Below are 26185 nucleotides of genomic sequence, written 5' to 3'. Positions count from 1 at the left end.
CTCTGTCTCTGTCTGTCTCTGTCTCTGTCTCTCTGTCTGTCTCTCTCTCTCTCTCTCTCTCTCTCTCTCTCTCTCTCTCTCCTCTCTCTCTCTCTCTCAACATGCTCTCACTATGTAGCCCTGGCTGGTCTGGAATTTGTTATATAGACCAGGCTAGTGCCAAATTCACAGAGATCCACCTGCCTCTGCCTCCTGAGTGCAGGGTTTATTAATGGCCTGTGCCACAATCCTGACTTTTAATTTTTTTTTAATTTTAATTTTACATGCAAGGGTGTTTTGTCTACATGTATGTATGTGCTGATGTCAAGTATATGCAGTGTCCATGGAGACAAGGAGAGGGCATCAGCTCTCCGGGAGCAAGAGTTGCAGGTGCACAGGGGTGATGGGAATTGAACCCAGGTCCTCTACAAGAGAGCGCTCGTCGCTGCTGAGCCATCCCTCCACATCCACCCAGACCACTGTGGGGGATTCTGGAGGATGGGAGCGAGGACTGAAGTGACAGTGCAGACGGACAGACAGACATGGCACCTCCGGCCATGTTCTGGAAATGCCTAGACTTTTTTTCGTTCTTGAGACTAGATCTCTTCACGTAGCCTGGTGTGGCTTTGATTTTTACAATCCTCCTGCTCCAGTCTTTCGAGTGCTGAGATTGGCATGCCCTTTTGAGTGGCATGCCCCACTAGGCCCAACTTTTTTAAGGCTGTTGTGACAGAAACTGTCATTAAGTCACAGTGAGCACTGGGGCTCCATGAATTTGCAGCCATTGATACAAAAGGTTGGGCTGTATCCCACTCATGAGGCCCTGGGTCTTGATTCAGGAGCAGCAGCCAGCATGGGTGATATAAATTGTGTCTTTATTTGAACATCATTCCACCTGCACTGAAGCTCAGATCCAGCAGCAGCAGAAGGGGTCAGGACCAAAAGAAATGTTACCAAATTGGACAATGAACATCAAGGACACAGTCAAGACAGAACTTACTAATGGGGTGTAGACAACACCAATCTATCCTAACACCCAGCACGGGGCCTCGGAGGGCTGTCGGAGTCTTAGGGAGGGCTGGCCGCTCCTGATCACTTTCTCAGGAAAACTCCAGTCCTACCCTAGCTCTGACTGAGCCAGGCAAGAACCCATAGAAACTTCTTGTACTAGAAGGAGCCCTGCCCCTCCAAAAAGAGGGTTTCCCTTTTCCACACCGGAAGCTGGAGAAGGCCTAGTGCCCTCTGTGCTCAAGGGGGACTCTTATTTCTGGGCTCCTTCCCCAGAGCTCCAGCTGCCAGCCGTCATCTTGGCTTTGTGGGCCCCAAAAAGATGTCAATCTTCCCCACATCTGGACGCCCTTGGAAGGCTCTCCTCCATACTGTGGTCCTCTGAGAGGTGAGTTCTACTTGTCACAGCCCCAAGGACCAGTCTAACCAGTGTTTTGAATCAGAGACCAGACCCCCTCGAGGTTATGGCTGCTTTCTTCACTCTCTGCCAGGAGCAAAGAAAGTCAGAAACAGGAAAGAAACACCAGCGTCCCTGTCCAGCCACAGCTGGCTGAGGACTTTTAATGACCTAAAGTCAGGAAGCTCTTAGTTGGTGATCAGAAGCAGAGATATCGACCTCCCTAGCCTGTCCCTTCCCAAAGGCCAACACTGGCTCACCTGCCCTAACTGTGCTGCTCCAACTGCCAGATCGGCCAGAGCCCCACCTGAGCTCTTGGATGAAGCATCCATTCTCCCTGTCCCTACCGCTTCTCAGTCTTCAAGACCGCAACTTGGTCCACACTGCTACCTCTCTTCTTTCCCCGTGCTACCCTGGGGCTCCTGCAGACTTCAGCCCACCAGCCTGAAACTCCACAATGGATCTCAAATTGCTGGGCAATAGCCGGTTGGCTACGGTATGGATGGGAACACTGTTAGACGGCTCCCCAAAAGGAATTAGTTTCCTTCCTCCCCTGTGTGGTTACCCTACTGCTGACACAACCTGGGCTGCTCGCGCGCGCGCGCGCGCGCACACACACACACACACACTCTCACACACACACGTGCGCTCGCACACACAGACACACACAGTCTCTCTCTCTCCTCCACAAAGGAACAAAACTGCTTGGACCACAGACCTCCAGTCCCTTGACCTCCATGGAGTCATTTCTAGCCTGTCCACCAAAGCATGGGGCAGGGGCTTGGACAGCAGGTGTCCTTAGGGGAACAGTCTTCAAGCACCCACATGGTTGCCCTCCTCACCCCACCTCCAGCATTTCTTCTTCCCCCTCCTCCTGCCGACCCTCTTCTCTACATTTTATTCTTGCCCACTGTGAACCACACCTCCATCTCCCACTTCCTGTTCCTCTTCACCCACTGCCCGCTAATCCACGGAAACCCCTCTCCAATTCTTCTCTTCCCCAACTGTGTGTGTCTCTCTAGATCCCTGCTTAACTCCTGCATCACACAGCCCCTCCCTCGCCATGCCTGTCTCCCATCTCATTTTGCTTCTCTGGCTCTGCTCCTGCTTCCTCCCTGCCTAGTTCCCAATCTGTCACCCACTCCTGGCCCCTGTTGTCACTACCTTGCCCCCCTATCTTCTGGTTTGAATATGAGGGACTGACTCCTGCTCCCTTCTCCTTCATACAAGCCCCACCCCATCCATTCCCAGTCTCCTGGCCACCTGCAGAAGACAGCTGGGGCTCCAGGAAGGGACTAGATGGGAACAAGTGTGTGCAGGGGACACAGGGCAATCACCAAAGCTCGGGAGGAGGTATCTGTCCTGGAAGAAAGAGGAGGAAAAGTGGAGATGCAGTCTGGAAAATGCCAGGTATCAGGAATCCTTCCAGAAGCCAGCATCAGATTCCAGTCAGGGTCTGAATGGGGCAGCCTTGGGTCGTGGGTCTTGCTCACAAATCCTAACTCTCAGCTCCAAGTCCTACGAAAGTGAACACAAGGACAGCAAATATGTGGACTACCACCCTTCCAACTCTGGCTGAGGCCCACGTGACACACGGAAGTGATGATAGGGGCCACCTACTCCTCAACACAGGGACCACGTAGCAGGCCATGCCCCAGGAGGCATTATGCTAGATGAAGCTAGTATGCCATCCCTCCACTAGGGACAGAAGGCTTGTCAGTGATGAGATGGCTATGCCACCAGGTCTATAAGGTAACCAAGGATGGTCCAAAAAACACCTGGAATCTCCCTCATTTTCTCTCTGCTAATGGGAGGAGGGAGGAGCCCCCATGGTGAGAGAAGAAGAGAGATCTTCTCATCTGCCCCTCCCTAACACACACACATGCATACATGTACATATGCACGTGTGCACACAAACACACACTCACACACACACACACACACACGCACGCACACACACACACACACCTCAGTTCCAAGCACTGCCCATGAGGTTGCAGACCCTGGGCATATCACAAGGCGAGAGTGGGCAAGGAGGAGAAAGAGTCAGGGACAGGGTAACAGGGCCTGGGATGGGGACAAGGGTACCCTGTTCAGAGGTGACCTGCAAGTTCAAGTTAGGCAGAAAAGTATCAAAGACGCAAGACAGTCCCTGCCTTTGGCAGATGTCCGAGGTGTAGGAAGCGAGAGGAGAGAGGATCCCCTAACTCCACCTCTGAGCCCCCTCTCCACAGCCACCGACCCTGACAATGGGCCCGAGAAGTCTATGCTGTACAAAACAGGCCAGAGTCAAGGGCTCAGTCACTGATGAGCTATCCTGGTAGAGAAGGGGCCAGGCCAGTCCCAGGCTGGGAAACTGGCAAACTCCAGCTGCGGTGATCAGCTGCCTCCTCCCACAGCCTCCAGAGCCTGTTTCTCCCCTCAGACTCTGAGGTGATGAGGGATTACCAGCAGTGGGAAGGAAGACCCTATCTTTTCTCCCTCAGCACGGCTTCGGTTCCTTTGAGAGCTGGGTGCAGGCTTGAATGAGGGAGTCAGAAGAGGCCCCGTGGGTGGGGCTGGTGGCACCTGGAGCTTTGTGGCAGATGTGGTGGGACCATCATCAGCAAATAAAAATAAAGTAGGAAAAAGTCTGGCCCTCCTGGGGCAGTGTCTTGAAGGAGTCTCTTTAGGAGACCAGGACTGGGGAGGCAAGGACGCAGCAGGCAGCCTTTCAGACTGAAGGGGTCTGAGGAGCCCGCCCTGCAGAGCTTCCTTTCCCGGGGGTCCTCAGGGACCTCCAGCTAGTCTACACAGGAGAGAAGGAAACCGAAGGACCAGAGAGGGAGAGCCAGGCTCCCTTAGGAGGCAGGACTAGAATGAGGCTCCCTCAGGATCTCAAGGGCCTCTGCCTTCAGCCAGGCTGCCACCCCACCCCCGCCTCTCTTCAAAGTCTGGAGTTGTGTGCAGTCAGAGATTGGGGTCCGGAGCTTGACCGCAGGAACGAGAGGGCAGCAGACGAAAGATGCTGAGATCGGGCCAACTCCTGGGCTACAGTCCTGGCTCTCAGGGTCCCTGTGTGTGAGCAACAGGGCATGGCAGGACTCCCCATCCGGAGACATCACCTCCTGGCCGCAACACCGAACTGACTGTAGTGCCTACAAAATCTGAGGGAGAGAAGAGAGAATGTTAGAGACTGTCAGGTCACAGCTGTCCCCTCGGCCACTCCCCAAAACAGCAGTGGGTAAAGAAGGACTACAACCAAGTTGTTGGCTGGCGGGGAAGCCAGCACCCTATTCAACCTCCGACTTCACAGGGTCATGCTAAAGGTTCCAAAGAGCGACCATGCAAGTATTTGGCACCCAGGAAACAGTGGTGGCGTAGTTTAGCTTTTCCTTTGGCTCAGAACTGAGCTTGAAAGTCCAACTTCATGCACCAGTGAAGGCTGGAGACTTCTTGGCATTGAAGAAAGCAGGTCACTTCCTGTATTACCCGCAAAGGGAATTTCCGGTGCGGGGTGGGGGAGGGGGAGACTGTCTATAACCTAGGCCGGCTTGGAACTTACAGGGTAGCAGAGGCTAGCCTTGGCCTCCTGATTCTCCTGTCTCTGCCTCCAGGGTATGAAGATTACAGGTGTACACCACTATGATTGACCTCCCAGATCTTGTTTAAGAGTGAGCTGCAGCCGGGCGGTGGTGGCGCACGCCTTTAATCCCAGCACTCGGGAGGCAGAGGCAGGCGGATCTCTGTGAGTTCGAGACCAGCCTGGTCTACAAGAGCTAGCTCCAGGACAGGCTTTCTAAAGCTGCAGAGAAACCCTGTCTCGGAAAAAAACCAAAAAAAAAAAAAAAAAAAAAAAAAAAAGAGTGAGCTGCAAAGACTTGCCACAGGCTGGGGAGACTCCCTGGGCTACACAATGAGTTCTAGGGTATTCTAGTCTACCCCAAAAGGCCATGTCTGAAAAGTAAATGAACTTGTGAGAGAGCCATCAGGAGACAGGAGAGAGACACTGGGTGGACCCATTCGTTGCTGGTTACACCTATCAATGCCCAGATAGGTTGGTCTTGCACTTCTGGGAATTACCACCAGGGGGCAGGTCCTGACCTCAAACCAAGACCAAAGAAACTACCCGGTGGGAGGGATCTGTGGGAGCTCTTATGGTCCTAGGTATTGAAACTGGGGACAAGAAGGACCTAGTCTCGCTGGGCTGAGACAGGTAGTGTGACTGCCGGGGTGAGCTTTGGCTCTGGACTGCACTTCGAGGACTTTGGGCAAGCTCCCAACTCTCCACACGCTCATCCGCTGGGGGTCTTGTGTTCTCCTCTGTAAAACAGCGATCGTGATGCCTGCCTGCAGAGGCCTGTGAGGTCTGACCGCTTTGAGCAAAGTGTCAGCCCTTGGTGGCCACTTTGCAGGCACAAACTTTCCCCTCAAAAGTCCGTCCTGGGAGACGGATCTATTCTTATCACCCCGCTTGTATGAAGCACGGGAAACTGAAGCTTGAGGTGAAGCAACCTGGTTTCGCTATAATCTGCGCTCACCACTCAAGACTTCAAGCACAAGAGGGCCCCTGCCAGATGAGTGGATATGGGGCAGCATACATTATCTCATCTAATCCCATTGTATGGTGAGCCAGACCCGCAAGAAATGACTATAGTGAATGGCTTTGCTAAACATAGACCGGACTGTGGAAGCCACTACTCTGGATCTCAGTCTAAGGACTGTGTGGCCATACACACAAACGTTCGCCATAATAACGCTTCTCTGGGCACTAGGGGTAGGCTGACATCAGCGTCAGAAGACCCTGCTTGGCTTCAGCCCTTTGATTATCTGGTACTGTCATTACATTTCACTTCTGGAGACCCCAAGAACACACTTGGACATGAGTGTGTTAAGGCAGAACAAAGATATCCCAGTAGCAGCAGCAGGAAACCTTGGACCCTCCCTACAGGAAGAAGAATTAAATAAACCGTCATTCAGCTTGTGCGCTCTTTTTAATTAAGTGAAATTTGTTATCTGTGTTTGTGTGAGAGTGTGTGGAGGTCAGAGCACAGCCTGTGGGAGTCGGTCCTGGGCATCAAAGTGGGGTTATGAGGTTTTCATAGCAATCCATCTCAATGGCCCTGAATAGTTTCTTTGTTGTATTATTGTCATCAATATGCACAATATACAACCAATATACAATATCGGTGCATTAATATGCACCAATTATACAACATGGTGTAATGAATTTGTGAATGGCCACCATTCCATATCAAAGCTGTGACCATTGGTAATTTGCATATACTACAAGCTCTGATCTCATGGCCCAGATCCTTCTTCTTCAGACCCAACCTGATAACCACCCCCTATAGTCTGTATTTATCATGTATTTATTTATGTGTGTATATGCTAGTGTAAGCCACGTGCGTTCAGACAGATGCCTATGGCAGCCAGAAGAGGGCACTGGCCACCAGGAGCTGGAGCCACAACATGGGTGCTGGGAACCAAACACAAGTCCTCTGAAAGAGCTGCAAGTGCCTTTAACTACTGAGCTACCTCTCCAGCCCCATTAGTTCTTTGACTTTAATAAACATATTTCTTATACATTTGAATATATTAAGTTTTATAAATTATTAAATATATTATAAACACATATTATAGGGCCTAATAAAACACACCGCTCTGTCACTTCACAGTCACAGCCACGGGGCATAGGATGATGCCCACAACCTCTGAACTTCAATTCCTGTTCTCTAATTATCTTCAGGGTGGCTGTGTGTGTCTAAGCTGGAGAACAGTTTTTGGGAGTCTCCTACCACTGTGTAGGTCCTGGGGATCAAACTCAGTCATTAAGCTTGGTAGCAGGTGCCTTTACCTGTTGAACCATCTTAATAGTCCCTATGTGTAACTTTTTAAATCATTTTTTAAGTTTTTATTGTACGTGTATGGGTGTTTTTGCTTGAGATGCATGTGTGCATTGTGTGTGCAGTGCCAGAGGAGTCCAGAAGAGGGCGGTAAACTGGAGTTAAAGCCCCTTATGTGGCCGAGAATCAGCCCAGCTCTTCTGGAAGAGCAGCCACTGCTCTTCACAGCCAAGCCATCTCTCCAACCCTCTGGGTGTAATTTTTGCTTCATTTTTAAATGTTTATCTACGATTGACCTGCCCCGCCCCCGAGCGGGCCTTACCCTCAGGTCCGGGCACATACCTTTGTTCTCCTGTTTGAGCTCCTCCTGCAGCAGGTCAGTCTGCCGGTTGCCCAGCACAAAGGCGAGGAAGGACAGGATGAGCGCGTTGAGGATCCCGATGATGGCCAGAATGTACGCCCAGCGCACCGAACAGTCCCCCAGGGAGTACTTCCCCGTCTTGGCCCCGCACATGTCCCGGATGGTCTCGGCGTCCCAGCCATCGGGGAAGATCATGCAGCCCAATACGAGGCACAGAGCTGGGCATGGGGGAGCGGGTCCACACCGAAGTCGGGTCAGGAAGAAAGAGAAGGCATTATTACTTCCTAAAAGCGAGGAGGTGGAAGGGGACTGAGTCCTGAGGATTCCCCAGCCCCATCTAGCAATCTGATCACTTGGTAACTGAAAATACAGTAACTGGGACCCTTGACCTCTCCTGCCTAACCCGGCCTTAAAGGAATAAGAAAATACCAAAGCCAGGCCACATCCCCTGACATCCTCTGGGTTCCTCTTATTCTTACCCATCCTCAGCACTTCAGTTTTTGTGAGTCTGGCTTTGGTTTAGTTTTTCTTTTGTTATTCATTCGACAGTGGTTCACTGACAATCACTTTGCATTCATTCAAAGACGCTCTGCAGGCAGCAAAGGGTGACAGTAGAGCTTCCCTCCCTCCAGCTGTGTCTGGGAGATGGGAGGTCCTCGGCTACCTCCTCGGCTAGTCCTTCTGTAGAATGGGAGCCATGGTGCTCCAGGGACATTTAGCAAGGTGCTAACTTGGTCACTCATTGCTGAGGGTCTAGTGTGTGCTGGGCATTAGAGCAGAGCTCAGGGAGGCACCCAGGTCTGTGTTTCTTGAAGCTTGTATGGGAGAGAGAAGGGCTGCAGCACAATGGTAAGGACTCAACTGCTGGCCCAGCTCTCTGCAATGTTTGTGGGCCTCATTTCCTCTGTCTTTGTGCTTCAGTCTCCAAATCCGTAAAACAGGGGTGATTAAGAGTACCACCAAATGACGGTAAAGATGACAGGGAGCCTCTAAGTGCTTTTCACAGCAGCTCCCACATAATGCTACTGCTGATATCAGAACTCGTCCTAACAAGCGCTGGCTGCTCTTGCAGAGGATCCCGGTTCAGTTCCCAGCACTTACTAGGCAGTTTGCAACTGTCTGTTACTTCAATTCCAGGAAATCTGACACCCTCTTCCGGCCTCCATAGAAACTGTACTCATGCGGTACACATGCACACAAGCAGGCAAAATACTCACACTCATAAACTAATTCAGGGCCATCGTTAGCTACACAGTTATAAAGCCAGTTTAGCCAACATGACACCATCTCAAAACACACACACACACACACACACACACACACACACACCAAAAACATTAGTCATAACAAAAATAATAATCACACAAATGAGGAAATAATGCAATAGGTTTCAGGTGAGGTGAGACAGATAAAGTAGAAAGGGTGGGTCAAGATGGCCGTGTTAAATAGCTCCCTTGTCCAACCCACTCACTTGGGTTACTCTACCAAGCTCTCACCAGCCTAGGTTGGGAGGGGGTGGGGCAAGTCTGAGCCAATCATCTCGCTGCATTCCTTTGGTAATGGTGATTGACTAGGAGAGCGGCGCAGGCCCCATAGCAGGCCAATCAGAGGCTTCAGGTTCAGTAGGCCACTGGGAAGGCTTGGTCTGCTCAGTTCCACCCCCCCCCCAAGAGGATTAAGTTTGCAGCTTGTGCAGAGCTGTTTGAGTTGTGTGACCCTTGACACCTCCAGGCTCGACCTGGATATTAGATGACAGCATTGACAAGGTTTGGTTGTTCTCAGTCTGTCACTATATGTGGCCCATCCAGCCCCCACAGTGGGAGAGGGGCAAGAGCCTTGACACTCCTTCCCCCAGCTCCAGTACAAAGGAGTGCTCCCTAAGTGCCAGGCTCCTCCCTCCCCAGAGTTCTGAAACTTGGATTCCATCCCACACCCATCCTCCATGTCTGATGTAATGTTCCCAACAACACTGTCATCAACCTCTCTTTCTACTGGAGCTGCCTTCAGTTTCCAAGACAATAATCCCACCCCCTTGATGGGCATAAAGGAAATACTCTGCTCTACAGCAGAACCAAGCCAGGCAAGCTAGAGGATTAAATAGTCTGAAGATATACCTAGGCATGCAGATAAAAATTCAAGTGCAGACCCCTACTCCCCAGGGGGCAACAGGAGCTGGAGATTAACCATGGAAGCTTCAGGCCCCCATGGGCATTTAAATTCTGGTGTTAGACATTGTTGAAACCCAAAAGTAGGCATGAGACTAAGCCCTTTGGTGCTCTGTCATTGATTGGAAGGGAGGAGGAGAAAGAGGAGGAAAAAGAGAAGGAAGAGGAGGAGACTTTAATGTCTGTCTCCCTACATACCGTTTGTCTCTCCATCCCTGGGCTCAGATTCTCCAGCGAAAGGCAGGAGTAGGGTTAGAAGCTGACAGGGAACAGACACACACCCCCTCCCCGCAGTTGCTTCCCAACCTTCCTCTCCCTAGGTGCCAGAGTGGCTGGCCTCACTGTAGTCTGTTTTTGCTCACTCCTGGTGCATCCTCATCTCCATGGAAACCGCTCCTGTATCCCAGCTCCAGCTTCCTCCCCCTTCCCAGCACGGGCACTGAGACCTCAGTAAAAAATTTTTTCCCCTGTGCTGCTTTTGAGTTCTCATTTCCTCTCTCTCTCTCTCTCTCTCTCTCTCTCTCTCTCTCTCTCTCTCTCTCTCTCTCTCTCCCTCCCTCCCTCCCTCCCTCCCTCCCTCCTTTGAACCTTTCACAAATAAATTTCGGATATCTTTAACCCCACACTGGGCCCACAGAAGCAGTGTGTCACAGACAGAGGCAGACATGATGTCTATCTTCAGCATGAAGGGAAGCATAAAATCAAGTCATTCCACTGATTGCCATATATGTGAAAGACTGTCTCAAAGGATCAGACTGGGGGCAGAGGCCAGAGCATCAGGGGCAATGGGAAAATGCTGAGATAACCTCCCTGCCTCCTTGGCTTGGCAGAGCATCAGATGATGGCTTTGGAGCCTTGGTGACTTCTCGAGCAATGGGAGGGAACAAGCAGTCAAACCACTTGAGAAAAGCCGGGCTGAGATGGTTTTTCTTTGTCTGGAGGAAGGGAAGTGATCAAAATAGGTTATCCTTGCCCAGGAATCTCAACCTTCAGGGAATGGCACACCACAGACAAAGCAGGCTTACCCATCTGCAGGATGAGGATTCCAAGACTGTGGTCTGTGGCCTGCACCTTTTGGGAAGTGCCAGCTGCTCCCAAGTCTGATACCCAGGGGCAGGATGTAGCATGCCACAAGAGTTCTCAACCCAGACTGACACTCATGTGCAGATTATAGTGTGCCGCAAGAGTTCTCTACCTTCAGCCTAGAAACTTCATGGCAGGGGCTGCCCTGTCTACCCTGAGATGCTCCTTCCCTAATCTCCACCCACCAGATCTCAGGGGAAAACACGTACTGTTGTTTTAAAATCCATCCAAATATCGGTCAGCATCCCCTGAGAGTAATGATTGCTTACTGAAAACCACTGGTGTAGAGGCGGGGGTTCTGGGGTACAGCATCCCCATTCATAGACTCTACAGTCTGGGGTACAGCATCCCCATTCATAGACTCTACAGTCTGGGATACAGCATCGCCATTCATAGACTCTACAGTCTGGGATACAGCATCCCCATTCATAGACTCTACAGTCTGGGATACAGCATCCCCATTCATAGACTCTACAGTCTGGGGTACAGCATCCCCATTCATAGACTCTACAGTCTGGGGTACAGCATCCCCATTCATAGACTCCTCTACAGTCTACTATTACCCTCTGCAGGCAGCCAGGAGGCATTATGAAATATTAAGATTGATAATATCAGCATGGAGTGTAGCTCAATGATAAAGTGCATCCATAAGGCCCTGATTTCAGTGCCCAGTTCTGTAACAATAATAACAACAATAATAAATAGTAATAATAAGTAGTTTTTAACAACATCAATTGAAGATGGGTATGAGGGCCCACACTTATAATCCTAGAACTGGGGACAATGAGGGAGGGTTATGAGCATGAGGCTAGCCTAGACTACCTAGCAAGACCTATGTCCAAAGATAAATAAACAGCATTGAGCATTGAACTATATGTCAGTGTGCTAAGCGCCTACATTTCTCATCATCTCATTTAATCCTATAAAAAAAGTTAAAGGCCTGACCAGACCCTATAGTCATACTGATGAATATCTTGCATATCACCATAGAACCTTCATCTGGCGATGGATGGAAATAGAGACAGAGCCACACATTGGTGCACCGGACTGAGCACCCAAGGTCCAAATGAGGAGCAGAAAGAGGGAGAACATGAGCAAGGAAGTCAGGACTGCGAGGGGTACTCCCACCCACCGAGATGGTGGGGCTGATCTAATCGGAGCTCACCAAGGCCAGCTGGACTGGCACTGAAAAAGCACGGGATAAAACCAGACTCCCAGAACATGGCGGACAATGAGGGCTGCTGAAAAGCCAAGGACAATGGCACTGGAATTGGATCCTACTACACATACTGGCTTTGTGGGAGCCTAGCCTGTTTGGATGCTCACCTTCCTAGACCTGGATGGAGGGGGGAGGAACTTGGACTTCCCACAGGGCAGGGAACCCTTAAAGCTCTTCGGACAGGAGAGGGGGGGTAGAGGGGGGAGGTGGGGAGGAGGTGGAAATTTTTAATAAAAAAATAAAGTTAAAGGCCTGAAAGATGGTTACATTTGTAAAGGTGCCTACTGTGTGTGCCTGATGACCCGAGACTCATCCCCAGAACCCTAGTAAAGGTAGAAGAGAATACTGACTCTGCAGAGTTGCTTTCTGACCTGTATGTTGCAGCCTGCGATATGTGTGCCCATGCGTACACTGATGTGGGTTTCCCCTCCGTATGCTGTGAATATGCTTTATTACTATTGGTTGATAAAGAAGCTGCTTCAGCCTATGGCAGGGCAGAATAAAGTCAGGCAGGAAATTTGAACAGAGATATATAGAGAAAGTAGGCAGAGTCAAGGAGATGCCATGTAGCTGCCAAAGGAGAAAGACATCCAGGAACCACAGCCTCGTGGTGATACACAGATTAATAGAAATGGGTTAATTTAAGATGTAAGAGTTACTTAATAAGAATATTGAGCTAATAGGCCAAACAGTATTGTAGTTAATGTAGTTTCTGTGTGATTATTTGGGTCTGGGTGGCTGGGAAATGAACGAGCAGTCTCCATTTACAAAATGGTGCCCACTTGTCTGGGGCATGGGGTCCACATAAGATCTAAAAAAAGAAATCTTAAGAAAAAATAAGAGGGCTTCTAGACCCGTATAAATGGGAGCCAAGTACCTCTTGGTAGCTGCATTTTTTGTTTTCAGATAGATTCTGTTTGCTGGCTACAAGCAGAGATGTAGCTCCTTTAAGGGAAGGCTTCCTGGTTCGTGTTGGTAGCATGAATGGCTCTGACTTTTCTGGAGGTCCTGTACTTAAATGGGGTTTATGAGCAGTGTGCTACTAGTCGCTCAATGGTAAAATAGGCCCACTGAATCCCTGGAGCTGGGGCAGTGAGCATGGCTCACAGAAATAGTGGACGTACCTCTACCATGTTGGATGGAGCAGAGCCTGAAACAGAGGGAGGGCGCTTGTTCATCCCAGCCACCCAGAACCAAAATAACTACACAGAAACTATATTAATTAAAACATTGTTTGGCCCCTTACCTCTAGCTTCTTATTGGCTAACTCTTATATTAATTTAACTCATTTCTATTAATCTGTATATCACCATGTGGCAGTGGCTTACCGGCAAAGATTCAGCATGTCTGGCTCTGGCGTATCCATGGCGTCTCTCTGACTCTACCTTCTTCCTCCTGGCATTCAGTTCTGTCTTCCCTACCTAAGTTCTGCCCTGATATAGGTCCAAAGCAGTTTCTTTATTCATTAACCAATTAAAGCAACACATAGACAGAAGGACCTCCCACACCAAGAGCCAACAGGCAAGGCTGTGGAGTCGGCCCTAGCCATGTCCACTTTGCTTTTAAAAGAAAAAAAAAAGTGCTCCTGATCAGAAAAAAAAATGATTATAGATATGCAATAAAGACAGATTCAAACAAAAAAATACCCCTGAATGGGTCACAGTGTTGGATTAATGTACATAGGCTTGGGAGAGAGAGTAAAAAGAGTATAGACAATTATAAAAAGAAGTAAATAGTTTTTAAAAATAAAACAAAGTCTTTAAAGAGACAGTAAAAGTAATGTAAAAGAGTTCAGACTGACATGGATTAAAGTAGTAAAATTAATAAAAAGGTCATGTAAAGATGGAAAATTCACAGCAAGTCTAGATTATGTGTATTACTGTATTTTCTTTCAATTTTTTGACTGTGAATAAGCTAACTACAGAGTGACATTTCATTGTATGTGCTGCTAAGCTAAACCAACTTATCTATTTTAAAGGTATTTTGAATATAAGGATATGTAACCTTGAAAAAGAGGTTCTGCTTTTGTTTCCACAGAAGATGAGAACCTGTGGGTTCCTTCAAGACTAATGTGTTTTGATGGAACAAGACCCCCCAGAAAGGTCTCTGTAAACCCTAAAAATACTTAACCCCCAAAACAGCAGAAAGCAGTTTAGAGAAAACTATGCCCAAATTCCTAAAATGATGGCTTATAAATGTTTGTTTTCATTTAAAGGAGGATATGATATATAGATGAATACTTGGTGTTGGTATGGATCTTGGTTTATTGATACAAATTTAAAATTGATTTGTTACACTGTGTATATGTATTCCTGCTCTTGTTTAAGGTATTGTGTTTGGCTCATTTAAAAATGTAATGTATTATTAAGACATACAGGTTAATAGATAGTCATCTATAATAGTCAAACATGTAGTCATGTTAGTTAGATTTTCTAGATGTACAGACATATATTTCAGATGAATAGGTAGTCTTCAAACCTTTCAAAGACTTACAGAATATGACATTTAGAATGTTTTAAGAACTTAGACTTTTGTTAACAGTGAGACATGTCTGCTTTTGGCAGCACCAATTACTTCAGAGAGGTTGATGGACATTGAAGAAACTTATTATGGAATTTGCCTTCAATGTGACAAGGACAGTCATTTAGACAAGAAACCGCTCTTGTCTAGACTGATTGACAGTATGCTGTATGAACTGGACATGCAGAACCCACAGAAAAATGACTGCTGAACTTGCCTAAAGAAGGTGAGACAGTCCTTTAGGGTTCCTGCTTCATGAAAGAGTCTGCTAGACATTCTGCAGGATACAAAAGAAAGTGACTGACAAACTGCCAAAACAGGCACAGCAGTCTTTCAAACTTCCTGCTTCATGGGAAAGTCTGCCAGATGCTATGGGCCTGTAGCCTGAAAATGGATGCCCCAGTGTTGCAGAAGAACTTTGGTAGCAAGATGTCTGTCAATTCTAGAGTTTTGAAAGTTGCTTACAGTGCACTTCCTGTTTACTTAGGTAATATTATATGCTTCTGGAGTCTTTGCATTGTTGAAGACAGTTATAGTTTTCCTCAGTTATGATAAAAGATAAATTAAATATAAAACTTTAGACTTATAAAGATAAGACAGATGATAAAGTAGTTTCCTTAATTTGCCAAATGTAAATGGACTAAATATTGTAATTGTAATTCTTGCTTGATACCTGTATTGCTATATGTGATATTACTATGTTAAAGTCAAAACCTTTCTTTTTATTTAGACAGAAAAGAAGAGATGATGTGGGATTCTCCTGTGTATACTGTGAAAATGTTTTATTATCATTGATTAATAAAGAAGCTGCTTCAACCAATGCCAGGGCAAAATAAAGCCAGGCAAGAAATCCAAACAGGGATAAATATAGAGAGCAGAAAGGAGTCAAAGAGATGCCATGCAGCTGTCAAAGGAGAAAGATGCGCCAGAACTTTACAGTGGACACAGACGAATAGAAATGGATTAATATGTAAGAGTTACTTAATAAAAATGTTGAGGTAATAGGCCAAACAGTGTTGTAATTAATATAGTTTCTGTGATTATTTGGGTCTGGGTGTCCATGAACAAATGAGCAATCTTCCATTTACAGTACATATCATGGGTACACACAATAATAATAAAGTTTTTTAATCTATGAGATTGACGAAAACATGACCCCCACTTACAGATGAGGGAACTGAGGCCTGGAGGAACTCAGTCTCTTTTTGTATGCCACATAGCTGGGAATGATGAAACCTGCATTCAAGCCCAGAGAGGTACTTCATTACATCTTTGAACAAACTCATTTACAATTCTATGTTTGTTTGCTTTTCTCTGTGTAATCCATGCTGTCCTGGAACTCACTTTCTAGACCAGGCTGGCCTTAAACTTATAGAAATCCTCCTGCCTCTACTTCCTGAGTGTATTTAAAATATTTTAATTAATTAATTTAATGTATATGTGTTTTGTCTGCATGTACATATGTGCACCATTTGTGTACATAGTGCTCTTGGAGATCAGGAGAGGCCATTGAATTCCCTGGAATAGATGGTTGTGAGCTGCCATGTAGGTGCTGGGAACTGAACCCATGTCCTCTGCAAGAACAGCAAGTGCTCTTAACCACTGAGCCTCCTCTCCATCCCCTTGAATATGCTTTCCTCTGTTCTGCATCTTGGAATATGAATGTAAGAGCAAGGGATCATGCAATCATTTTTAACAATGAAGATAAGAATCACATCCCAGGAGTAGTGTAGGAGCAGAGAGTGAAAGTCACTAACAACTCCAGTTGTTCTTGTGCTGGTTCTGGGTTGCCTAATTTTTGAACATTTGTTTTATCTACAAGTCTAGAATCAGGGTGGAGAGATGGCTCAGTGTTAAGAGTGCTTGCTGATTATTCAGAGGATCAGAGTTTGGTTCTCAATACCCACATTAGGTACTTATAACCTTCATTAACTCCAGTTCTGTGGGCAACACAAACACATGCACGTGCGTGTGCATGCGCGGGCACACACACACACACACACACACACACACACACACGCTTGCACAGCACACACAAATAAAAATAAAACTTTCTTAAAAGAGAAAGACTAGAAGCTTAGATTATTAAGCTAAAATTGTTTAGGGTTTCTCAATCACGCACAAAAACCTAGTTCTGGGATATATAATAATATTCTTTTTAACTTTCTATTATTTTTATTTAGTAAGGGGAAAAGCAGTTAGCTATATGTCACTGGGGAAGTCCCTTCAGCTCTCTGAGCCTTGCAATCCTAGGAATGGTGGTATCTACGTCTCGTGGCCACAGTGTAGAATGAGTGGTTATCAACATCAACTGCAACACAGGCACACCCATTGCTTAGATAACATTCCCTCTTTAGATATTCTTACCCCAAAATCCATAATTAGTTTGTTTATTTATTTATTTATTTATTTTTTGAGGCTACATCTAGCTGCAAGGTAGGCTGGACATTTTTTCCCTTTGACCCCACTCTCTTCATCCCCACTCCCCTGTACATGTACAGAAAAGAAATGCATACAATGGGTTGACTACACAGCCATTTTTACAGCACCGGTGTGAACATGCCTATCACAAGGGAGCTTGTTATATGAATTATAGTGTATCCATACCATAGAATATTACTAATTCAATTTACTAAACTGTTTCTAGTTTCTTGATACAGAGGCTTAAATGACTGGCTTAAATTTTTGTTTTAGACTAAGCATGTGGCTCAGTGGTAGAGTTGCTTAAAAGTGCAGGTCCCTAGATTCGATCCTCAGCACTGCAATGTGGATGAACCTTTGCTTCTTTTTCAGTCTATGCAGTCAATGCTACAACTTTCCCTCTTAACAATTCTGGTCACAAATCTTGTATTTTTGTGTAATTAAGAATATTCACGCCAGTTGTGGTGGCGCACGCCGGTAGGATTTGCTGAAGGAGGCAGAGGCAGGAGTTCGAGGCCGGCCTGGGCTACATATTTAGCCGGGCGGTGGTGGCGCACACCTTTAATCCCAGCACTCGGGAGGCAGAGGCAGGCGGATCTCTGAGTTCGAGGCCAGCCTGGTCTACAAGAGCTAGTTCCAGGACAGGCTCCAAAGCCACAGAGAAACCCTGTCTCGAAAAACCAAAAAAAAAAAAAAAAAAAAAAAAGAATATTCACAATTCCTGTGATTTGTTCTTGGATCTATTTATTAATCTACATGCTACTCAATAAAAGTGGAGGACATCTCTGTGAGTTTGAGGCCAGCCTGGTCTATACAGCAAGACCCTGTCTTTAAAAAAACTGGAAAATGATCTCTGATATCCAAATGCTGTCCAACGTTCCAGCTATCTTTCTGTTATTTCTGGCTTATGTCAGATCTGAGAGCAGGCACTGTGGCTTCGAGTTTTATAATTGCAAAGCTGTGATTTGGGGTCCAGAATGTGGACTGTCTAGGTGAAAGTTCCATTTAAGCCCGAGAAAAATGTGTTCCCTGTTGCTACTGACTACATGAGCCTCCAGCCAGTTCTGGATCCTGCTGAGTCGGTCATGTTCTGAGTGATTTCTCTGGCAGTTGGATTTCTTCTCTTTTCATCATTGTTGTATTTGAAAACAGGGTCTCATATAGCCCAGGCTGGACACAAACTCACTGTATAGCCAAGGAGGGCCCTGAACTCCTATCCCCACTGCTTCTACTTCCCATCTGCTGTTACTACAGACATATAAGACCAAGCCCAGTTCATCTATTTACTGTTAATTCATGTTTTTTGTAGGTGAAGTGTGTTTCTTGATGTTTTTAATTATGCACTTGGACCAGTGACATTCAGCATGATCGCTGATACTGCTAGACTCATACCTACCATGTTTATCACTTTCCTATGTGTTGACCTTGCTATTTAATATTTTTAAAGAGATTTACTTATTTTTATTTTATAAATAAAATAATAAAAATGAATATTTTAAAAAACCTAAGATGGGCAGTGGTGGCACATGGCTTTAATCCCAGTGCTCAGGAGGCAGAGAGGCAGGTGGATCTCTGAGTTTGAGGCCAAGCTGGTCTACAAAGCAAGTTCCAGGACAGCCAGGGGTACATAGAAAAACCCTGTCTCAAAAAACAGACAAACAAAGCTTGGTGGTGGTGTATTTGTAATCCAAATCTCCAGGGAAGTGAAGGTAGGCAGATTCCTGGGGATCTCTGGTGAGCTAGTCTAGGCTAATTAGAGAGCCCCAGGTCTCAATGAGATAACTAGTCTCAAGAGAATAGGTGGATAGCTCCTGAGGAATAACACTTAAAGTTGTCCTTGGTCTTCACAGTCACCAGCACACAAACACACACACACATATACATACACGTGTGCACACACATATACAGGTTTATATGGTTATTATGATACATCCATTTATTGGATATTGGGACTCAGTTTTTTTCTTCATATTATATCCTTAAGAAAATGGTTTGATAACAGAGTCATGAATGAGGCACTTTTAGAAATAATACCATCTTTACAGACTAATAATGAACAGCTGGCTGACAGGACTAATACCATTGAAAATCAAAAGTTACCTGAAAAATTAATACTATTGAAAAGGGTACCATTAATTTGACAGACAAAATTGAATCCATGTCAATGGATACTGAGAAAGAATTCATACTGTTGAATTTGACAATCAAAATTTGTTTAAAAGTTATGATAGGTTAGCAGATAGAGTATCTCTCCAGGATGGCAATCTGCATGCTATCCAAATAATGTCCAAGGATGACGTGTTAGCTTTAAAGGAAAAACTTCAGACCTTGGAATCACATACGCTAGATGCCTCGGTAAATCACTAGAAATATATACAGGCCAGAAGATTCAGGCTTTACAAAAGACAGTAGTAAAAAGATTTGAAACGATTGAGGAAATTATTGGAGCTGATGAACAGGGAAAGAAGGCACAAGGACAGGATTCAACATCACCAGTAACTGTCAGAGATGACTTACCCAGGGTTTTAGCTTTCTATCCTGTAATCTACTCTGACAAAGCATCAAGTTCTAAAGACCTAAATGGATCCAAAGAAGGTAGATGGATACCTATAGGAATGAATGATCTAAAAGAAATTAAGCAAGCTGATATAACTTATGACTTGTATTCTGCATTTGTTAGGGAGATGATAAAGACATGGGCCTCTAGCATTAAAGCAATGCCACATGACTGGCTTCAGTTAGTGTCAGCAGTCCTGGATGACAGGCCTCAAATGATGTTTAAATGATATTTCAGAGGAGAGGTGAAAATTTTAGAACAACAGGGAAAAGCAAAAGGACTTGAGACTTCCCAAGATCAAATTCTTGGTGAGGGCACTTATGCTGACCCACAGGCTCAAGCCCTTTACAATGAACAAATCTTGTTTCTATGCCACAAAGCAGCGTAAATGCTTGGGACAGGTTTCAAGAAGCAGGAAAATGAATTGAATCATAAACCAAGGTTAAACAGGGCTAGAGAGAACTCTTTAGTGACTTTTTAATAAGATTAACTAAGGCTGTACAAATAGGAGTAATACCTAGATGCTAGATGAGTACTTATTGAATCTCTGGCATTTGAAAATGCCAACTTAGAATGCAAAAAGATACGTGGGCCTTTAAAGGTTAGATCAGCATCAATGGATGAATGGATCCTTCATACAATGAACACTGAGACATTTGATTATATTACTGAATCTTGGGTAGGAGAAGCAATTTCCAAAGATATGAGGAGACATCAATATGCCAAATGTTTTAATTGTGGTAGAATAGGACATCTAAGAAGGGATTGTAGACAAGGAATTCCTAGGAATAATATCCCCTCTGTGAATGGCAAGAATAGGAGGACTCAGCCTTCAGGTATATGTAGAAGGTGTGGCAAAGGCCGACATTGGACCAATAAATGCAGATAAACAAAAGACAGACAAGGCAACCCAATACCATCGGGAAACTCTTTGAGGGGCCTCTCTCAGGCCCCCAAGCCAAAAGTGGCCCAGTCATCTCCAGTCATTGTGGAAACATGTCTCACCAGGAAAATTTTAAAAATCCAGAGCCTTCTGTAAAAAACTATAGTGTTATAGATGATGGCATAAACACAGAGGGTAAATCAAAAATTTCTACAGGAAATAAGAAACATATATTCTAGCAGACTTCTATAAATGATCAAAGACCAAAGCTAAGAGTGTATATAAATGGCATTGTAATTGTGGGTTTGATAGACATGGGTGTGGACATGAGTATCATTACTCCAGAATCTTGGCATCCAAATTGGCCTCTTCAAGAGGCAGATGTTCAATTACTAGGAATTGGAACCCTATCTCAAGTTAAACAAAGCATGAGATGGGTTGAATGCATGGGGCCAAAAGGTCAGAGAGGAAGACTGAGGCCATATGTGGCTAATATTGCAGTGAATTTATGGGGTCATGACCTGCTGCAGTATTGGAATACCCAGATTAACTGCAGTCCTAGGAACTCATAATCCTTCTAGGAAGGATATTATAAGGTTCTATACACCAATGTCACCAGCCATTCAGGCTGTACAAGAACACAAAGCAACTAGCAAACCTTTAGAGGTACCAAGAGCCCTACCTTTCAAATGGCTAACTGAGAAACCCATATGGGTTAAACAGTGGCCATTAACAGAAGACAAACTGCAGGCTTCAGAACAGCTGATACAGGAGCAACTAGATGCTCACCATATTGAAGAATCAACCAGTCCTTGGAATTCTACTGTATTTGATGTTAAAAAGGAATCTGGTAAATGGAGAATGGTGACAGATCTAAGAGCTGTCAACATGGTCATTCAAACTATGGGCCCTCTACAATCTGGGATTCCTCTGTCTTCTCTATTACCCAAAGGATGGCCTCTTATAGTTATTGATTTGAAAGATTGTTTCTTCACTATACCTTTACAAGATAAGGACAGAGAAAAAATTTGCCTTCACAGTACCTACTTATAATAATTCTCAGCCTACTGGGAAATATCAGTGGACTGTCTGCCACAGGGAATGTTCAATAGCTCCACCCTATGCCAATACTTTGTAAGTCAGCCATTGGAAATAATATGCAAGAGATTTCCTAAATCTGTAATTTACCATTACATGGATGACATTTTGCTATCTGATTCAAACGTAGATATTTTAGAGAGAATGTTTGAAGAAGTAAAGAAAGTTTTACCAAAATGGGGATTAAAAATTGCTCCTGAAAAAATGCAGAGAGGAGATTCTGTCAATTACCTAGGTTATAAGATAGGTTTACCGAAAATTAGAACACAAAAGGCACAAATTAGGAGAGATTGATTGCGGGCTCTTAATGACTTTCTAAGATTGTTAGGAAATATGTCCAGCCTATGACCAGTTGTTGGATAGCCAAAGGTTAGAAAGTTTTGGGACTTGTTTTTAGTTTGAGATTATTGTGCTTCTAACTAAAAAAAAAAAAAAAAGTTCCACCTAGTTGTAAATCAGGCTACTGTAAACAGGTGTGGGTAGTTGCCAGACCTCGTGCTCCTGAAATAGGGAAGCAGTTGGCTCCTACCTAAAACAAAAGTCTAAGGATTGAACTAGGTTCTAGCTCCCTTTATGGAAATTACTTGTGATTCCACCCAGGGAGTGGTTTGCCTACATAGTGTTTGGTCTAGGGCAAGAGTCAAGGGCATGAGCAAAGAATGTACCTGATGACTTTCAATTTTGTAAGTTAATGCAGTCCTTTTGTTCTACTCCTACCTTTTGAAATCAGGGGTATATTAAACTGTTGGAAAATTAAACACAGACGAATTTTAGTACTCACTGAAATTCCCCCCTGATACTATCCTATGTGTTTCTTCATTTTATTATTTTCATTCACGTCTTTGTACTCTTTACTGTATTTCTAATTCCCATGCCTCCATTCAGGAAGAAAGGTATTTTGCCAAAGCTGGCCCCCAACATTGGGATAATAATTCATTTAAACAAAACCTTAGATGGAGATAAAGACTTGAATAGTCCCAGATAATTAACAGCTGAAACAAAAAAGGAATTGATTGTTGTTGAAGAAAAATTACAGGAGGCACATGTGGATAGGATGAATCCAAATTTTAATTGCAATTTAATTATATTGCATTCCAGAGTTTCCTCTTCAGGAATTTTAATGCAAAGGGAAGATATTGCCTTAGAATGGATATTTTTACCGCATCAACCAAGTAAAAAATTAAAAACTTATGTGGAAAAATCTTTTAATTAATTATAAAAGGAAAATTGAGACTTCATCAACTAGTAAGCATAGACCCAGCAGAGATTATAGTTCTCTTTACTGCTGAAGAAATTAAAAAAATATGGAAAGACAATGAACCATGGCAAAGAGCTTGGCTAATTTTTTGGGAGAAATTAATAGCAATTATTCCAAAAGTGATAGACTTAACTTTATAAAGAGAACTACTTGGATTCTTCCTCAAATTGTACATGATGCACCAATAACTGGAGACTGTAATTCTATACTGATGCAAATAAATCAGGAAAGGTAGGTTACAAATCAGAAGATGTAAGTAAGGTGAAACAAAGACCTTATAATTCTGTCCAAATGGCAGAATTATATGCTATTCTCATGGTACTACGGGATTTTAAAGAACCTCTCAATATAGTTACTGATTCTCAATATGCAGAAAGAGTTGTCTTGCATATTGAAACTGCTGAATTTATACCAGATGATGCAGAATTGATTTCATTATTCATACAGGTTCAAGATATAATCAGGAATAGGCTTTGTTCCATATACATAACACACATCTGATCCCATACGGGTCTGCCAGGTCCTCTAGCACAAGGTAATGCAGAAATTGATTGATTATTGATTGGAAGTGTGCTGAAGGCCTCAGAATACCATAAAAAACTTCATGACAATAGCAAAGGTTTAAAGAAAAAGTTTTCTATTACATGGCAACAAGCTATGGAGACTATAAAGAGTTGTACTATTTGCTCTTTCTATAACCAAACACCACTGCCTGCAGGGAGTAACTCAAAGGGTACTCAAAGGAATAAAATATGGCAGATGGATTTGTTCCACTTTGTAGAATTTTAAAAGTTAAAATACGTACACCACACCATTGACACTTATTCAGGTCTTCAGTGGGCAACTGCTTTGAGCTCAGAAAAAGCTGATTCAGTAATCACACATATATTAGAAATTATAGACATCATGGATATACCTGCACAAATAGAGACAAATAATGGTCCACCATATGTCTCTAAAAAAATGAAACAGTTTTTTGCTTATTATAATATAAAGCATATTACAGGTATACCACACAATCCTACAGGTTAAACAGTTATAGAAAGATCAAATCAAACTATAAAGGATATGGTAAACAAACAGAAAGGGATGGAAAATACCCCCAGAAATAGATTACATAATGTTTTCTTGACCTTGAATTTTCTTAATGCTGATGTGAAAAGAACAACAGCAGTAGACATCAGAGAGACATCAGATAGTAGAAAAATTTTCTGAATTAAATCAGCTGGTGTATTTCAATGATATCTTGACCTCACAATGAAAGCCAGGAGATGTGCTATGCTGGGGAAGGGGTTTTGCTCTTGTTTAAACAGTAGAAGAAAAGTTAAGGATACCATCAAAATTAATAAAGATTCTGTTTGAAAAAGATAAATCTCTTGACAAATGACGGCTCATCCACAGAGGTGACAACCAATCAGGTGGTAAGGAAACCTCATAATGGGTGGGGCATGGTTCTGCTCTTGTCTTTACAGGAAAAATCACATTTTCAAAAATTCAAGAGACCCTGGATGTTTGGATGTTGACAGAAGGAAAAATAACTGTCCAACAAGGATCATCAAGAAAAAGAAATATGACTTACAAGGACAGGTGATAAAAAATATATACATTTATGAATATATAGAGCTGGCTTTGGAGTTGGGCAATGGCTCTGTCCTCTAAATTCAAGCATGTTGTTAAAAGAAAATTTCAGAATTTCTGTCTCATGTCAGGAGCCGTTTGGTATGGGACAGAAAGAAAAACGAATTTAGAAAAAATTTACATTTCTTCATAGCTATTTTTGTCTCTATCGTATCTTTCATTGAGTATATATGTTTGTATAAATAACGTCTAAGTTTTCTACAATGAACAACGAATTTTCCTACAGTAATCTTTGAATTTTCCAGGAAGAAGATGGAGCCCCACAACAACTCCACCTGGCTGATATGACATCATGATGCTGATAGCGCTACTATAAGACCTGTTTGGGGGTACCAGCTGCTCAAGATGGTTCCAACTAGGTTAGCTGAAATCATGCACTTTTTACAATGTTCTGGCCAGATCTCCAAATAGGAACCTCAGAAAAACCCTACCAAATACTCAGAGACTATTTGCAATTATACCAGACTGTAATCTTGGAACTTAACCATCATTTTACTTTCACAGGATCCCATAGAATGAACATTGCCCCCATGACAGTTGGAAGTAATTCTAGAAGACAACATCCCCTCTCCCAACAAAGTTTGTCCTCAGGATTAGGGACATCATTTAGGGGTTGATTAGAATGGTTATAGGGTTGGGGGTTGGGGTTGGGGGAAATTATGGAGGCTCAGGAAGATCTTTGGGAAAAAAGGGAAATTGGATGGGATAATAGATTAGTGTGAGTTTACTCACACTAATAATAGTGAGTAATGGAGTAAATACTTGTGAGTTATTATTTACATTAGTATAGATACAAACTTAATTTATATTGAATTAAATTATATTGAATATGTTCCTATTTTCAACTACAATATTTGTAGACCTAAGCAAAGTTATTTTGTTATAGTGTATGCATGCATGCATGCTTCTACCTCTCCTTAAGACATTTTGTATATTGATACAATTTTAGGATATATTGATCATATTGCAATATACATTTCTACCTCTGATAAAGATACTTATACATTGTTTACATTTTGAGATCATTGTCCTCATTTGTTACACAGTTGTTTAAAGATTGTTTAATGGTCAAATCTTAAAGACTTAAAATCTTAGTCTTTAAGTTATATAGGTATTAAGAATTATAGGTCAATAGTCATCCATGTTTATCATACTTATAGTTAGACTAATCAGGTTCTTTAGATAGAGATTATATTCTGCATAAATAGGTAATCTTCAACCACTTCAAAGAGCTGTAGAATATGGTATTTAAATAACTTAGGATTCTGTTGACATGAGACATGATTGCTCCTGGCAGCACCGATATATTCAAGAGAATGTTGAACATCGAAGACACTCCACTTGAAGCTTGTTTTCTTCTTGGCAAAACTGGCCTTTGGGCAAGGAACTGCCCATGCATCGACCACTGACAAAATGTGCAATGTCCAAACAGGACAAGCAGGATACAAGAAAAAAGACTGTCAAATCTTGCTAAGACAAGGTAAGAAACTTTTTGAAAATTTTCTTGCCACTGAAAATTGTCTGTCAGTTACTCTAGGCCTTAGCCAAAGTTGGTTTCTCCAACATTGCAAATGAGACTTTGGGTGATTGCCCAGGTATCTGTTGTCTCTGTCATTGGTTGCACATTTTAGAAGTTGCTTGATTACACTTCCTGCTTACTCAAATAATATTATTTCCCTTCTTGGGTCTTCAATGGGGTTGAAGACTAGATAGTTACTTTCCTCTCATGACTTGGCCAAGTTATTTATTACACAAGACTTAAACTCCTTAGGA

At 43.8% G+C, this 26185-nt stretch overlaps 1 protein-coding gene across 1 annotated transcript in view; it reads right to left on the bottom strand.

Annotated features, from left to right (window-relative positions):
- Window positions 1–3315: 3315 nt before the first annotated feature.
- Window positions 3316–26185, bottom strand: part of Lhfpl4 (LHFPL tetraspan subfamily member 4) — a 40333-nt gene continuing 17463 nt past the window's right edge. Inside the window, exons 3-4 of the mRNA XM_038319604.1 lie at window positions 7552–7788; window positions 3316–4530 (exon numbers count right to left, since the gene is read on the bottom strand). Coding sequence (XP_038175532.1) covers window positions 4430–4530; window positions 7552–7788 — 338 coding nt within the window. The 3' untranslated portion in view covers window positions 3316–4429. The remainder of the gene's footprint in view (window positions 4531–7551; window positions 7789–26185) is intronic.

Source organism: Arvicola amphibius, chromosome 2 (assembly GCF_903992535.2).
Source record: "Arvicola amphibius chromosome 2, mArvAmp1.2, whole genome shotgun sequence".
NCBI lineage: Eukaryota > Metazoa > Chordata > Mammalia > Rodentia > Cricetidae > Arvicola > Arvicola amphibius.
Note: the sequence above shows the minus strand (reverse complement) of the source record. Positions and strands in the feature narration are given on the sequence as shown.